This window comes from Urocitellus parryii, chromosome 1 (assembly GCF_045843805.1).
Source record: "Urocitellus parryii isolate mUroPar1 chromosome 1, mUroPar1.hap1, whole genome shotgun sequence".
NCBI classification, from domain to species: domain Eukaryota; kingdom Metazoa; phylum Chordata; class Mammalia; order Rodentia; family Sciuridae; genus Urocitellus; species Urocitellus parryii.
In genome coordinates this window covers 81,577,590-81,594,438 of record NC_135531.1, presented here as the reverse complement: position 1 = coordinate 81,594,438, position 16,849 = coordinate 81,577,590, and the positions used below count along the sequence as shown (strand labels likewise).

At 32.9% G+C, this 16,849-nt stretch overlaps 1 protein-coding gene across 1 annotated transcript in view; it reads right to left on the bottom strand.

Annotated features, from left to right (window-relative positions):
* Nucleotides 1-534: 534 nt before the first annotated feature.
* Fam174a (family with sequence similarity 174 member A) overlaps nt 535-16,849 on the bottom strand; it is a 56,151-nt gene continuing 39,836 nt past the window's right edge. Inside the window, exon 3 of the mRNA XM_077796322.1 lies at nt 535-1,091. Within this exon, the coding sequence (XP_077652448.1) occupies nt 1,088-1,091 (4 nt within the window). The 3' untranslated portion in view covers nt 535-1,087. The remainder of the gene's footprint in view (nt 1,092-16,849) is intronic.

The window sequence follows — 16,849 nt, the reverse complement described above, 5'->3', positions numbered from 1 at the left end:
AACTATTAGAATGTGTAAAATTATGCTTTGAGATGTAATATGAGGTCATTTATTTGTTGATTTTTTTCTTCTTTTAAGGAATGAACTTCATGAAACCAACTTTCCTCAAAAAAAAAAAAAAAAAACAATGTGTAAAATTGAAGTTCACCACGATTACATTATTTGTTCAAGACAATGGGGTTATTGTCTGCCTAAAGATCTCAATTGAAAGTCTATGCACTTTAATTCCTTGCCTTCCCATATTTTATTGACTGAGGTTTTGAACCATACCATTTTTTTGCATTAATTCTGTTTCACATTATACTATAAACAAATAAAAAAATTCAGATTTCTAAAATATATAATCAAAGTAGATATTGTATCTTACTTTCAATCTTACTTTGTCCCATGTATCTTATTTTTACATGGAAGTTGATAAAATATAAAGAAATTTTTTAAAAAGATTTTTTCCATAAGCCATATATACATATATTAAAAGTAGTTCTATGATCTTCAGGTTTATTTTGTGAACATATTATCTGTACCAGATTAAAAGAATTTTACATCACATTTATTGTTTTGCATACAATAACTCAGACATTTATTAATATTTTAAAAACCCAAATACATAATAAATTTTGCTTCATTTCCCCACAAAAATGGGAAATATATTTCAGTAAAGGAAAATTATAATTATTTTTACACACCAGTTGCTTGTTGGGGGTTGGGGCTCTATAAAATGATACCCACAAAAAAAAAATTTAACATTAACTGATTAGTACATAAAAAAAAAACAATTACAATAATATGGTAAGCAATAAACAAAAACTCTTAAGAAACATGGAGTTTTAAAGTAATTTTCAAACAGATAAACTATTACAATATAGTTTATCCCTAACAACACTGAGCCCATTAATAGAGCACTTCTGTACATACAATGGTATAACAAAGTGATACAGTATTTATTGCAGCAACAACGAAATAAAGGTTATCATAATGTATGAACTTAAATACCCCTCACCCCATTGATATAGTGGCTTCTTATTCCTTAAACAGACTCCACTTTTCAGTGTAGAAGGATTAAATCTTCTCATCAAAAGGCACATTCTTATCTGGAAGAAAAAAATATTAAAATGACCCTTCTGTAATAAATTCAAAACATATTCAGAAGGATTTTCAAGGGATGAAAGAATATAATAAAAGTATTTAATCTACAAGAATCACAATGAAGGACACCATAAAACAATGATTAATTTGTCTGTATTTATGACTTCAAATATTATCTTTTGAATTATATTTCTAATTTTCAAAGGAATTTTATATATAAGTGCTAGGAGTTAAGACAAAAGTTACAGACACAATGAAGTTATGTCCTCATGTAATATTAATAAAATACTTTGACTTTAGTATGCAATATAGTTGTTTATGTAGTTTCTGTAAATACAATTATTTAACTAACCTTGTTTTTAAAACTTCAGAAATGAGGATTAATTAAAGCTGCAGGCCTGAGAAATATGATGTTAAAAATGCTTTGGGTATTTACAGTAATGTAATGAAAATTATCTATACAGAAGACAGGATTTCAATAAACATAATGGGGCCAATTTGCCCATTTTCTCTTAATGACTGGTTTGTAGTATAAAGTAAAATTTTTGTCACACATTTTTATGGACATTAATTCTAATTATGTAAGTTCCTTTACTATTATTTAACTTTAAATGCATCACAATTTAAAGCATTTTGTCAAACCAAAGAATAGCTAAAGGATTATTATAAATCTTATAATTCCCAGTAATGCTTAGAACGTCATTGGAGATATGGCTTGAGCATAAGTAAAGTCCTTTTTTACATTGTTTTACTCAAATCTTAGTCATTAATCTATAACAGAGCTCTACATGATTAGAAGCTACTAAGCTTATGAAATATTTTAAGAATAAATTCAAACCTTTCAAAAATATATTGAAGATAATTTTGAAAAAAACAATGTGCTACTTAGACAATATTTTTTTCTAATTCTCATCTGTTCAATACTTGAAACATGATTATTTTTATAATGAATTTGTGGATTGTTAAAAAAGCTAGTGGTACCACAGGAAGTTTTCTGATAGAGAAGTAACTGACACAAAAAAATGGTTTTAATGTATGACTTTAGAAATGCATCTCAACAGACATAATTTATCTCAAGACAAATGTGGATAAGCATAACTATTAAGATCTATCAAATCACATCATGCCCAATATTGTAATGAAACTTTATATTTTACAATATGGCCAGCTCTCCCCCTGAAGAGTACACATTCTTTGGAATTTCCCAAGAAATCCCTTGTATTGGGATTTCCTCAGAGTTCCATCCTGATGTTGCCATCATGACCAGCACCTATTGTATGCTATATGGAACTGCCATTCCCAAACCCCTTCCTGGCATGACTAAATTAAGGACCAAAGTTAATATTTAAAAAGATGTTCTGTATTTATATCACCCTGAGGAAGATTCTCCCCTGAGGTAATTTTTAATGCATTATTAATCAAACCTACCATCTCACCACCTTAAATCTGATATTCCTCTATATTCTCTTAAATTGTGACAATACTATCCACTTTATCATCATTCCAGTGGGAACAGGGAGGTCACTGTTGATTACTTATGTTGAGAGAGTACTCATCTAGAGAATAATTATCCTGAGTCTCACTACTGTAAATATTTTTCATTCCATGTTCTTCAAACACTAACCTCTACACATGTTTGGACCTCCTCACCTTAACTGAAATAGGCTCAAAGTATCATACATTAGTGTTTTCAAACTCAATCTCTTACAAGCTCACTGGAACCATCTTCTAGAACATAAATATGTTGGAATTGCTCCTGCATTGAAAAGCATTTGATGATCTGTAAGTCCTCTTGGTTGATAAAATATAAATCCTTAGTGTACTGTTTTGTTAACATAACCTTCCAGATTTGATTTTCTCAATGATTTTCCATGACCCAGTATATATCCTGAATTTCTAGAGGCTTGACAGCACGTACACATCCTCATATAGGGCCATAGCTTGGCACATGCTTTCAACTCCTCTTGACATGGAACTTACTTCTCCATCAAAAGCTCTTTCTTGGTTATCTTTCATATTTGTTAAAATAACCACAACACAAATGTAACTTTTTCAGTGTGATCTTCTAAGTTGCTATCTTTAACTCAGTTGCTCTTTCTCAGTAATATAACAACAATTTGAAAAAACACTGAGCATTAGCTTTGCATGAGGAAAATATCCAAGAGTTCCTACTTGGAGAAGTGATATAGAAGTTGTAAAAGCTGTAAAAGGGGACTGGTAGACTCAAAGAAACTTTAGAGACAGAACCAGGAGTGAACAGTATAATCTGTAGGAGCTTTTAACAGGAGGGTTTTTTTTTTTTTTTTCAAAAATGGCAGAGATAGAGATTGAAGCTCTAAAATCAAGCAGGATAAATTATGCCTCAGCTGTGGCCAATAAAGACAGAGGACTTTATGTGTACACTCTCCTGTGAATAGTACTGTATTTTCATAATATGTAACACAATATTTTTAATATTTCAACATCACTGAATTGAAACATATCCTCCAATTGAAGGCATCTTAAAATTGCTATCAGACAAGTGGTATTACTTATGTAGTCATTATTATGTATATGTTCATAAGATTGGTCACATCTCTTTGTATTGCTGTCACTTCAATTGAAGCATATGCATTGTTAATATAAATAAGGGATATGTTTAATGATGTTTAAAATACCTATAAAATAATATCATGAATCATCAATGAAGCCAAGTAATTATATATGAAGAAAAACATGATGACAATAATAAGCTATAATTTGATATTAGAAAATCAAAGATTTATCAGTAGAACCTTTGCTTCAATTCCATACATTAGTGTCAATTCTACATATTCTTCCCCAAAATGAAGATTTTTAAGATGGGACAATACTCCAGATACATGACATATAATTTCTGTTCTGATAAGTCATTATTTACAAAGAAATGCAACTGCAAGCAGACTTTGCCAATTTCATTAGAAGGGATGAAAAATGTAACAGTTTTGGAAGGCTGATATGCATAATTCTTGCATAATTTGAAACTATCATTACATTGTTTTACAATTAAATTGGTGGCTATTTCTTTCCTTCTTTAGTGGTCAAATTAAACAAATAGTGCCTTAGATTATATAAATACTGATGTAAGTCCCCACAGAAATTAGAACATTTGGGAGGGAAGGGAAAGGAGAAAAGACAGGTAGACGCTTTCATTAATGATATTTAAATATTGAATTGATAAAAAGTTTAAGCTGGAAAAAAGTAGCTGAAATTGAGAAGTTGTTCTTCTTCAACAATAGTATATAAAATGTAGAAAAATTAAGAATGTTCCATTCTTGCTAAATAATATCTTACAGTAATGACATGTCAACTAGTACAGAAAAATCTAAATCTAAATGCAGATAATATTTAATGTCTCGATGGCTTCCACTGTGTTTAAAACAGGAGCACATTAATTCAGCTGTGTGTAAAAATATGTTTAATAGTCAAAACATTTATATATATTACATATACACATAAATATATATTCATTCATTCAATCACTCAAAACATTAAGTTTTTATTAACCATTAGGAATATTGCTTCATATTGGAGAAAATGTTAGTGATCAATCAATCAATTAATTAAATAAAAGCAAAAGAAAAGGAAAATTCCTTATTGTCTTATTATAAAACCATAAATATAGCTTAAAAATCTGTATCAGAAGAGAAATAAACCATGGTTTACGTGGAAAGACTGGATACTAGTACCATGTTGGTCAGTTATTTCCTGGATGTCTTAAGGTATTTTTTTAAGGGATAAAACAATAGTTTCAAAGGGAATATTAAGGGTTGCCCTTTTTTAATTTTTTTTTTATAATTTTATTTTTTTATTGGTTGTTCACAACATTACAAAGCTCTTGACATATCATATTTCATACATTAGATTGAAGTGGGTTATGAACTCCCAATTTTACCCCAAATGCAGATTGCAGAATCACATCGGTTATACATCCACAATTTTACATAATTCCCTATTAGTAATTGTTGTATTCTGCTACCTTTCCTATCCCCTACTATCCCCCCTCCCCTCCCCTTCCATCTTCTCTCTCTACCCCATGTATTGTAATACATTTCTCTCCTTGTTTATTTTCCCATTCCCCTCACAACCTCTTATATGTAATTTTGTATAGCACTGAGGGTCTCCCTTCATTTCCATGCAATTTCCCTTTTCTCTCCCTTTCCCTCCCATCTCATGTCTCTGTTTAATGTTAATCTTTTCTTCCTGCTCTTCCTCCCTGCTCTGTTCATAGTTGCTTTCATTATATCAAAGAAGATATTTGGTATTTGTTTTTTAGGGATTGGCTAGCTTCACTAAGCATTATCTGATCTAGTGCCATCCATTTCCCTGCAAATACTATGATTTTGTCATTTTTTATTGCTGCATAGTACTCCGTTGTGTATAGATGCCACATTTTTTTTTATCCATTCATCTATTGAAGGGCATCTGGGTTGATTCCACAGTCTAGCTATTGTGAATTGTGCTGCTATGAACATCGATGTGGCAGTATCCCTGTAGCATGCTCTTTTAAGGTCTTTGTTAAGGTCTGTAAATAAGTCAAAAATAACACCTGGTATTTTGCCAGAGAAATGTTAGAGTTCGTAAACAAGTCTGGATGGTGCCTGGCAAAATGTCAGAGGGAGTGGTTTGAGAAGTAACAAAAGTGGGCCATTAAGTGTGGAGATTCCTTATTGGTTGACTGATGTATCTAGTTTATGCTAATTAAGATAAGCTGTGCAAAATGTATAAATAGCTCTGTTGTCCTACAATAAACGGCTCCTATTCCTGCTGTATCAAAGTACACAAGTTATTCGTCACCCCCTGGTTATTTTGCTGCAGCCAGACTGCAGCAGGTCTTCAGGGAATAGTCCAAGAAGGGCAATAGCAGGGTCAAATGGTGGTTCCATTCCCAGCTTTCCCAGGAATCTCCAAACTGTTTTCCAAATTGGCCGCACCAATTTGCAGTCCCACCAGCAATGTAAAAGTGTACCCTTTTCTCCACATCCTCAACAGCACTTGTTTTTGTTTGACTTCATAGTGGCTGCCAATCTTACTGGAGTGAGATGGTATCTAAGGGCGGTTTTGATTTGCATTTCTCTGACAGCTAGAGATGGTGAGCATTTTTTCATGTACTTGTTGATTGATTGTATATCCTCCTCTGAGAAGTGTCTGTTCAGGTCCTTGGCCCATTTGGTGATTGGGTTATTTGTTATCTTATTGTCTAATTTTTTGAGTTCTTTGTATACTCTGGATATTCGGGCTCTATCTGAAGTGTGAGGAGTAAAAATTTGTTCCCAGGATGTAGGCTCCCTATTTACCTCTCTTATTGTTTCTCTTGCTGAGAAAAAACTTTTTAGTTTAAGTAAGTCCCATTTGTTGATTCTTGTTATTAACTCATGTGCTATGGGTGTCCTATTAAGGAATTTGGAGCCTGACCCCACAATATGTAGATCGGAGCCAACTTTTTCTTCTATCAGACGCAGAGTCTCTGATTTGATATCAAGCTCCTTGATCCATTTTGAGTTAACTTTTGTGCATGGCGAGAGAAAGGGATTCAGTTTCATTTTGTTGCATATGGATTTCCAGTTTTCCCAACACCATTTGTTGAAGATGCTATCCTTCCTCCATTGCATGCTTTTAGCCCCTTTATCAAATATAAGATAGTTGTAACTTTGTGGATTAGTCTCTGTGTCCTCTATTCTATACCATTGGTCCACCCGCCTGTTTTGGTACCAGTACCATGCTGTTTTTGTCACTATTGCTCTGTAATATAGTTTGAAATCTGGTATCGCTATACCGCCCGATTCACATTTCCTGCTTAGAATTGCTTTTGCTATTCTGGGTCTTTTATTTTTCCATATGAATTTCATGATTGCTTTATCTATTTCTACAAGAAATGCCATTGGGATTTTGATTGGCATTGCATTAAACCTATAGAGAACTTTTGGTAATATCGCCATTTTGATAATGTTAGTTCTGCCTATCCATGAACAGGGTATATTTTTCCATCTTCTAAGATCTTCTTCTACTTCTCTCTTTAGGGTTCTGTAGTTTTCATTGTATAAATCTTTCACCTCTTTTGTTAGGTTGATTCCCAAGTATTTTATGTTTTTTGAGGATATTGTGAATGGAGTGTTTTTCCTCATTTCTGTTTCAGAAGTTTTGTTGCTGATATACAGAAATGCCTTTGATTTATGCGTGTTGATTTTATATCCTGCCACTTTGCTAAATATATTTATTAGTTCTAGTAGTTTCTTTGTAGACCCTTTTGGGTCTTCTAGGTATAGAATCATGTCATCTGCAAATAGTGATAATTTAAGTTCTTCTTTTCCTATTTTTATGCCTTTAATTTCTTTCATCTGTCTAATTGCTCTGGCCAGTGTTTCAAGAACTATATTGAATAGAAGTGGTGATAGAGGGCATCCCTGTCTTGTTCCAGATTTTAGAGGGAATGCCTTCAACTTTTGTCCATTCAGAATGATGCTAGCCTGAGGCTTAGCATAGATAGCTTTTACAATGTCAAGGTAAGTTCCTGTTATCCCTAGTTTTTCAAGTGTTTTGAACATAAAGGGATGCTGTACTTTGTCGAATGCTTTCTCTGCGTCTATGGAGATGATCATATAGTTCTTATCTTTAAGTCTATTGATGTGGTGAATAACATTTAATGATTTCCATCTATTGAACCAGCCTTGCATCCTAGGGATGAATCCTACTTGATCATGGTGCACAATTTTTTTGATGTGTTTTTGTATTCGATTCGCCAGAATTTTATTGAGGATTTTTCATCTAGGTTCATTAGAGATATTGGTCTGTAGTTTTCTTTCTTTGAGGTGTCTTTGTCTGGTTTTGGAAGCAGGGTGATGTTGGCCTCATAGAATGAATTTGGAAGAGCTCCCTCTTTTTCTATTTCCTGAAATAACTTGAAAAGTATTGGTATTAATTCTTCTTTAAAGGTTTTGTAAAACTCCGCTGTATACCCATCCGGTCCTGGGCTTTTCTTGGTTGGTAGTCTTTTGACGGCTTCTTCAATTTCATCCATTGATATTGGTCTGTTCAAATTGTGTGTATCCTCCTGACTCAGTCTGGGCAAATCATATGACTTAAGAAATTTATCGATGTCTTCACTATCTTCTATTTTATTGGAATAAGTTTTCAAAATAATTTCTAATTGTCTTCTGTATTTCTGTAGCATCTGTTGTGATATTGCCTTTTTCATCCCGTATGTTAGTAATTTGAGTTCTCTCTCTTCTTCTCTTAGTTAGCATGGCTAAAGGTCTGTCAATCTTATTTATTTTTTCGAAGAACCAACTTTTAGTTTTGTTAATTTTTTCAATAGTTTCTTTTGTTTCAATTTCATTGATTTCTGCTCTGATTTTAATTATTTCTTGCCTTCTGCTACATTTGCTGTTGTTTTGCTCTTCCTTTTCTAGGGCTTTGAGATGAAGTGTGAGCTCATTTATTTGTTGGTTTTTTCTTTTTTTGAGGAATGACCACCAGGCAATGAATTTTCCTCTTAAAACTGCTTTCATTGTGTCCCATAGATTCCGATATGTTGTGTCTGTATTTTCGTTTATCTCTAAGAATTTTTTGATTTCCTCCTTTATGTCTTCTGTAACCCATTGATCATTCAGTAACATATTGTTCATTTTCCATGTGATGTAGGATTTTTCCTTCCTTCTTTTATCATTGATTTCCAGTTTCATTCCATTATGATCAGATAAAATGCATGGTATTATCTCCACCCCTTTATATTTACTGAGGGTTGCCCTATGGCATAATATATGGTCTATTTTTGAGAAGGATCCATGTGCTGCTGAGAAAAAAGTATATCCATTTGATGATGGTTGATATATTCTATATATGTCAGTTAACTCTAGGTTATTGATTGTGGTATTGAGTTCTATAGTTTCTTTATTCAACTTTTGTTTGGAGGATCTGTCCAATGGTGAGAGAGGTGTGTTGAAGTCACCCATAATTATTGTGTTGTGGTCTATTTGGTTCTTGAACTTGAGGAGAATTTGTTTTATGAATGTCGCAGCACCGTTATTTCCCTTTACTGTTATCTGCACAGGGAAATTGGCAATAATTACAGAACCCAGAAATTGGGATCCTTTAGAGATGCACCCCAATTACATAATTTGATGGGTGTCTAGATAGAGACAGAAGAGAAGAAGAGGAATCAAGACTCAAGAGATTGGTCTAAGGTCATTCTGTTTTTCAAAAACAGAAGCATAAGACTCACTTGACTTTGCCCCTTATTTATCACAATACTTTTCAGTCATGGAGGATTTAATCATTGAAATATAATGATTAGATGAGCTACCCAATGCTCAGTTTTCTGCCATTTACAAAATTCCTGCTGTAGTAAAAATAATAATAATAATAATAATAATAATAATAATAATGTAGAAAAGAGAAGGATAAGACCTACTCTGGTACTCTGGTTATGACAATGGATTCCTACTCCTTCTAAGAATAAATAAAAAAAATATACTATTGGTATATTGTAGGTTTTGTCTTATGCTATTATTTCCTTGGTTGCCTCTGGCTTCTCTGTAAAACTGCTACTCAGGAAAATTAATTCCTCAGGACTCATGCCTTCATGCAGTGATCTCCAATCCCCAATATTTCTCTTACTAGTCCCTTCAACCTCTAAAATACATAGATTGTGCCACAGTGAAACCCAACATTCTGTATAATTAATATGCACTAACGAGAGAGAGAGGGAGAGAGGGGGAGGGGGAGAGAGAGAGAGAGAGAGAGAGAGAGAGAGAGAGAGAAATTAGAAACAGTGGAGTAGAATATTAGAGTTGAAGACTAAAGCTCCTTGAAAAAATCTGTATTTTTTTCATAAATGCATATACACATAATTATAGGTGAAAATCAATTAATAAAAACCCAGATTCCATAGAAAAGTATCTCAAATAATCAAATGGTGACCTTTTATAGCTTTTCTACCAGATTATACTTCTTTTCATTTATTTATTTTTTAAGCAAAGAAGAGAAAAAGTCTGTGGAGAAGAAACAATTCTGAAAAACTCTGATTCTCTGAGGAAGAGAGTAGCCTACAATGGGTTCTTGCCTCTCATTCTCTTGTTGCCTAAAACACAGCTGTGATGGCTGAAATCCTAGCAGCTGTATTGTTAGGATAAGGCAAACATGAGAAAAGGAAAATTGCATAAAGTCCCTAACATCAAAAGGTCACTGATTCCAGGAGCCAGCCACTACAGACTTCATGTGACATGAGTAAAACTTTTTAGGATCTCTACTCCCGGGATTAGTATCATTTGTAGAAAGACTATTTCCCCAGCCCTATGTATTTCAAGTCAATCTGCTTCGCTATGAGGCAACATAAGGATGTATTATTAACATATTTTACATAAATCCCAGTTTCATTATTTTCCAAGCTTTAAGAATGACCTGTCTTTATACAGCATCCAATGATACCAGCTTTTTAAACACAATATTTTAAGAATAGCTTAAGAAATTCAGAAAAATAAATCAAAATGGTTATAAATCCAAATCAAGTTTGAACGGAAAAACTGCTCTAGTGTCATCAAGAATTTTAATTGTTTGTTCACTTAAGTAAAATTGCAAATATTAAACCCTTGGAGTCTTTTTTTTTCCTTCTTCCAACTCCTTTTAAATAAGAATAATGTTTTTAGATTTTAGATAATGAACACTACCTAAGAGTACTGGGAAAGGCTAATGCCATAAAATTTTTTCAGGGTATTGCCATTATAAACTTGAGGTCCTGGTTCCAGTGTTGTCTTGCAACTTACCTATGTAAAGCAATCATATGATTGATTATGTTCTACCTCTCTCATTCATCTAGCTCTCCATGAACCTTAAAGATTCTGCACCCTAAACAATTGCAGCAAAATGTAAATTTTGTAAAATGGATCAAATGCTATATAAATAGAAACTTTGATTCATCTGTTACATAACAGCTTTCATTAAATAGAACTAGTTTAAATTGAATCAAATACTTTTGCTCCAGATCTGTGATGTGTAACAGTATACCCACTAGCCACAACAGCAATTTAAGTAGAATTTCAATTAATAAAAACTAAATAAAGTAAAATGTCAGTTGTTCAGTTGCACTAGTCACATATAAAATACTCAAGAATCACATATGGCTAGCAACTAACAAATTTGAACACTGTGATGTCTAATTGTTAATGGATCAAGTAAAACTTTCTCCTATGGCTCAACATCAACTGAAAAGTGAAATGTAAAAAGGAACATACACACACAAAAACTACATGAAAATTCTTTTAATACTGGATTAAGTAATGATGAATATGGTATGTTTTTTTTTTTAATTTGGATAAACATCTGCTAGACATGTTGGGCATGAAATTTCTTTCTAAAGCAAATACTGGCACTTTAATATATTCCTATATTCTATTTACTTTGAATAAGATAACTTTTGTGTTTATTTAGATTATTTTTTTTTTTGTACCAGGGATTTAAGCCAGGGGCGTTTAACCACTGAGTCACTATATCCCCAGAGCTTTCTATTATTTTGAGACAGGTTCTTATTAAGTTGGTTAGAGTCTCACTAAGATGCTAAGGCTGGCTTTGAATTTGCAATCCTCCTGCCTCAGTCTTCTGAGCACAGATGTGCACAACCACACCTGGCTATTCTGACAATATCTTATACTTAAAATTAAAATAGTGTTTTAGAGATTGGAACTACTTTGAGATTGATAATTGTTTGAATATATTCTTTTACATTAGGGATTTTGATTAAAAAGTTGTATCAAAACTGTTTTCTGATTCTGAAATGCTTATGTTAATAGCCAGAAAGTATTTTATGGCCAAGTAAGACTGGGCACAACATGTAATGAACATATACAATAGCAAATTTGATGAAGCAAAACAGAAGTAGCCAAAAAGCAAATTTAGAGCTTTTTCAATTACACATTTGACACAAATTACTAGAGTAGCATTGAAATAACAGAAGAACTAGCTTTTGGAAGCAGTTACCATAATTTTTATAACAGTCTTCGAATATACAGCATTATAAATGATAATTTTATCATTTAGTAGAAATCAAACATAATAGCATGAATATATTGTTTTCATTTGTTGTTTTGTGCTATAAAGCCATGCTTTGCATCTTTTTATCAGAGCCTGGTTATGGATATTCTTCATCAACATTTTTCTTTTGGAAAACTAAAGATAATATTTACAAAGCATATGCTGTCTTACTCCTTATCAGATTTTTCTGTCCGAAGGAGCTGAGAACTCTACACAACAATTTAAAAACTGAGATTTGGAATTTCAAGTGTGGAAGAATGAAACTAGATCCTTGTCTCTCGCTTTACACAAAAGTCATCAAAGACCTAGCAATTAAATCAGAAACACTAAAACTACTAGAAGAAAAAAATAGGATCAACACCCCAACATACTGGAGAAAGTACTGCCTTCCTTTAATAAGATTTTAAAGCTCAAGAAATAAAACTAGGAACCAATAAATTTGACAGCATCAAACTAAAAATCTTCTGCACAGCAAAAGAAAGAGCTCACAAAATGAGAGAATATCTTGACCAGCAACTCTTCCCACAAGGGTTTAATATCAAGAATATATAAAGAACTCAAAAAGCACTAAAAAGTATAACTGAATAAATGTACAAATGATCTAACAGACATTTCTCAAAAGAAGAAATAGAAATGGCCAAAAATATATGAAAAATGTTCAATGTCATCAGCAATCAGGGAAATGAAATCAAAACTACTCTGGAATTTCATCTTATTCCAGTTAGAATGGCAGCCATCAAGAATGCAAATAATAGGGGCTGGAATCCTGGCTCAGTGGTAGAGCACTCGCCTAGCACAGGCAGGACCCTGTTCAATCCTCAGCACCACATAAGAATAAAGGCCTGTGTTGTGTCCATCTACATCTAACAAATAAATATTTTTTTTAAAAAAAAAGAATGCAAATAATAACTGCTAATGAGGATGTGGAAACAAAAGTAAACTCAAGCACTATTGGTAAGACTACAGATTGTAAGGCCAAAGGAGATACAATACAGGTACATCAATGTTTACAGCCAAATTATAGAATCAACCTAAGTGATCCTATAACAGATGAATGAATGAAGAAAATATGGTATATATACTCAATGGAGTTTTACTTAGCTATAAAAAAGAAAATTACAGCTTTTGCTAGTAAATGGGTGGAACTAGAGAACATAATGCTAATTGAAATAAGCCAGACTCAGAAAGTCAAGGGTTGAGTGTTTCCTGTTTCAGGCAGAAGTGAGAGGAGATAGAGAGAGAAAGAGAAAGAGGGAGAGGAGAAGTAGAAGGAGGAGAAGGGAGAGAGAGAGGGAGGGAGAGAAAGAGAGAGAGAGAGAGAGAGAGAGAGAGAGAGAGAGAGAGAGAAAATAATGCTAAAAAAGGGGTAAAAAAAGTAGAGGGGATAGGGAAAGAGGAAGGGCAAGCATGGGAAATTCTGTGGGAAGAAATCTACTAAAATTTGCTGTCATATACAAATATATCACAAGGAACCTGCTTATACATACAATCATAATGAAATCATTAAAATAATAATGATAGTAATAGAAGGAACATCCATAAAGTAGAGCAATTGATCTGGAAGAGGGAAAGAGAAGGTGCTAGGGAATGAGAATGATGAAATTATGGTCTGTGTAGGTACAAATATGGCATAATAAATTCCACTACTATGTATAATTATGATGCAGCAATAAAAATATAGGCAAAACCCCCTATTTTTTAGTTTTATACTTCCTTTGTGCAAAATGTTTCAACAACTAAACCAAATTAAAATTAGTATACCAAAGCATACTATCAAGACAAGTTACATTAATCAAGAAGTTGAAGCTATTTTTTGTTGTTGTTGTTGTTGTTCATACACCTACAAATTTTCCAGATTTGACTGTATCTAATTCAATGCTAAAAGCACTAGTACAGTGGTAATGGCGGGTAAGTTAAATATCCATTCTACCTCTGAGCTTATCATACTTCATTTTCTTCCTTAGGTTTTAGTGTTAGGAATGAACACATCACCAAATCCTGGTCAGTGAGGTTTAAAAAAGGAAGAAAGAAATAACACTAAGTCCAAAACTTTGACGGAATATTACCACCTGGCTATAAAGACGGGAAGAAATGGCACTATCCTATTGTCTGCCTAAGCTGAAGCAAACATGAGACAAGGCAGAACTCAAGGAAGCCTGAGGAGAGGAATCTAAGCCCCAAGGTTCTGTATTTGGAGTTAGCCCAATCAGTTAGTGGCTTTCTACTTACTACTCCTATATGGAAAAGCATTCTTTGAGGAAATTTAGATTAAGTGATATATTGGCAGTTTCTTTTAGTTCAACCTGATGCAAGGATTGGAAATAATTATCCCATATTCTAATGACCAATGATATTCACTATTAATATTTTGGTGGATTTAAGGACAAATTAGAAATGTTTCTTTCAGAAATATTACAAAATACAGTTTTGTAAAATTGTAAAAAAACAATCAAACAAAAAGCAAGAAAATTCATTTTCCTTTCTGGAAACAACTTGCTTCCTGTCATTTTTGGGAGATACAATTTGGAAAACAAAGAGGTACTAATTTTAGAAATCCTTAAACAATTAAAAAGATTAACTGTTAGTAAGCGATGATCCAAAAATAATTACTTTAAGTTATAGAGTTCTTTGATTTTATGCAGATGAGAAGCAAGACAAAGAATACTACTTTTATTCCTTATTTTATAAGTTCATATTTGAAAATCTAAGAGAAAAAGAAAATCATAATACAAAAGACAGAATGAATAGAATTGGAATAATTCTCTTTATAAGTATAAATCAAATTGAGTTCTTCTTTTCCTATACATATCCCTTTAATTTCTTTCATCTAATTGCTCTGGCCAGTATTTCAAAAACAAGTGGTAAAAGAGGGCATCCCTGTCTTGTTTCAGTTTTTGGAAGGAATACCTTCAGTTTTTCTCAATTTAGAATGATGTTGGCCTGGGGCTTAGCATAGATAGCCTTTATGATATTGAGTTATGTTCCTATTATCCCTAGTTTTTCTAGTGTTTTGAACATGAAGAGGTGCTATATTTTGTCAAATGCTTTTTCTGCATCTATTGAGATGATCATATGATTCTTATCTTTGAGTCTATTGATGTGATGAATTACATTTATTGATTCCCATATGTTGAACCAACCTTGCATCCCTGGGATGAATTCTACTTGATCATGGTGCACGAACTTTTTGTTATGTTTTTGTATTCAATCTGACATAATTATATTGAGAATTTTTGCATCTATGTTCATTAGAGATATTGGTCTAAAGTTTTGTGTCTTTGCCTGGTTTGGGGTTCAGGGTGAAACTGGCCTCATAAAATGAGTTTGGAAGTGCTGCCTCTTTTTCTGTTTCCTGAAATAAACTGAAGAGTATTGGTATGAGTTCTTCTTCAAAGGTCTCATAGAATTCGACTCCATATCCATCTGGTCCTGGTCTTTTCTTGGTTGGTAGGTTTCTGATGATTCTATACCTAGAAGACTCAGAAAGTTCCACCAGACTACAACTAGTAAATAAATTCAGCAAAGTAGCAGGATATAAAATCAACACCCATAAATCAAAGGCATTTCTGTATAGCAGTGACAAATCCTCTGAGAGGGAAATTAGGAAAACTACCCCATTTTCTCAATAGCCTCAAAACAAACAAACAAACAAAAAAACAAGAAAAAAAACTTAGAAATCAACTTAACAAAAGAGGTGGAAGATATATACAATGAAAACTATAGAAACCTAAAGAAAGAAATCAAAGAAGACCTTAGAAGACAGAAAGATCTACATTGCTCTTGGATAGACAGAATTAATATTATCAAAATGACCATACTACCAAAAGCACTAAACAGATTGCAATTCCAATCAAAATCCCAATGGCATTCCTCATAGAAATAGAAAAGACAGTCATGAAATTTATCAGCAAAAATAAGAGACCCAAAATAGCTAAAGCAATCCTTTACAAGAAGAGTGAAACAGGTTGTATCACTACACCAGACCTTAAATATACTGCAGAGTAATAGTAACAAAAACAGCATGGTACTGGAATCCAAACAGACTGGCAGACCAATTGTACAGAATTGAGGACACAGAGACTAACCCACAAAATTACAATTATCTCATATTAGACAAAGGCACCAAAAACATGCATTGGAGAAAAGATAGCCTCTTCAACAAATGGTGGGAAAACTGGAAATCCATTAGCAACAAAATGAGATTAAACCCCTATCTCTCACCATGCATAAAACTCAAATTAAAGTGGGTCACGGACAAGAAATATTTTGTAATATTTCTAAAATTAACTTCTAATTAGATAGGTTAATCTAGGAATTAAATCAGAGACTCTGCATCTATTAAAAGAAAAAGTAGGCCCTAATCTTCATCATGTGGGATTAGGCCCCAACTTTCTTAATAAGACACCTATACCACAAGAATTAAAACCAAGAATTAATAAGTGGGATGGATTCAAATGAAAAAGTTTCTTCTCAACAACAACAACAAAAAAAAAACAACCTGTGAGGTGAATAGAGAGCTTACATCTTAGGAGCAAAATTTTATCCCTCACACATCAGACAGAGCACTAATCTCTAAGGTATATAAAGAACTCAAAAGCTAAGCACCAAAAAAACCCAAATAACAGGATCAATAAATAGGCCAAGGACATGAAAAGACACTTCTCAGACAAGGATATACAATCAACCAACAAATATATGAAAAAATGTTCATCATCTCTAG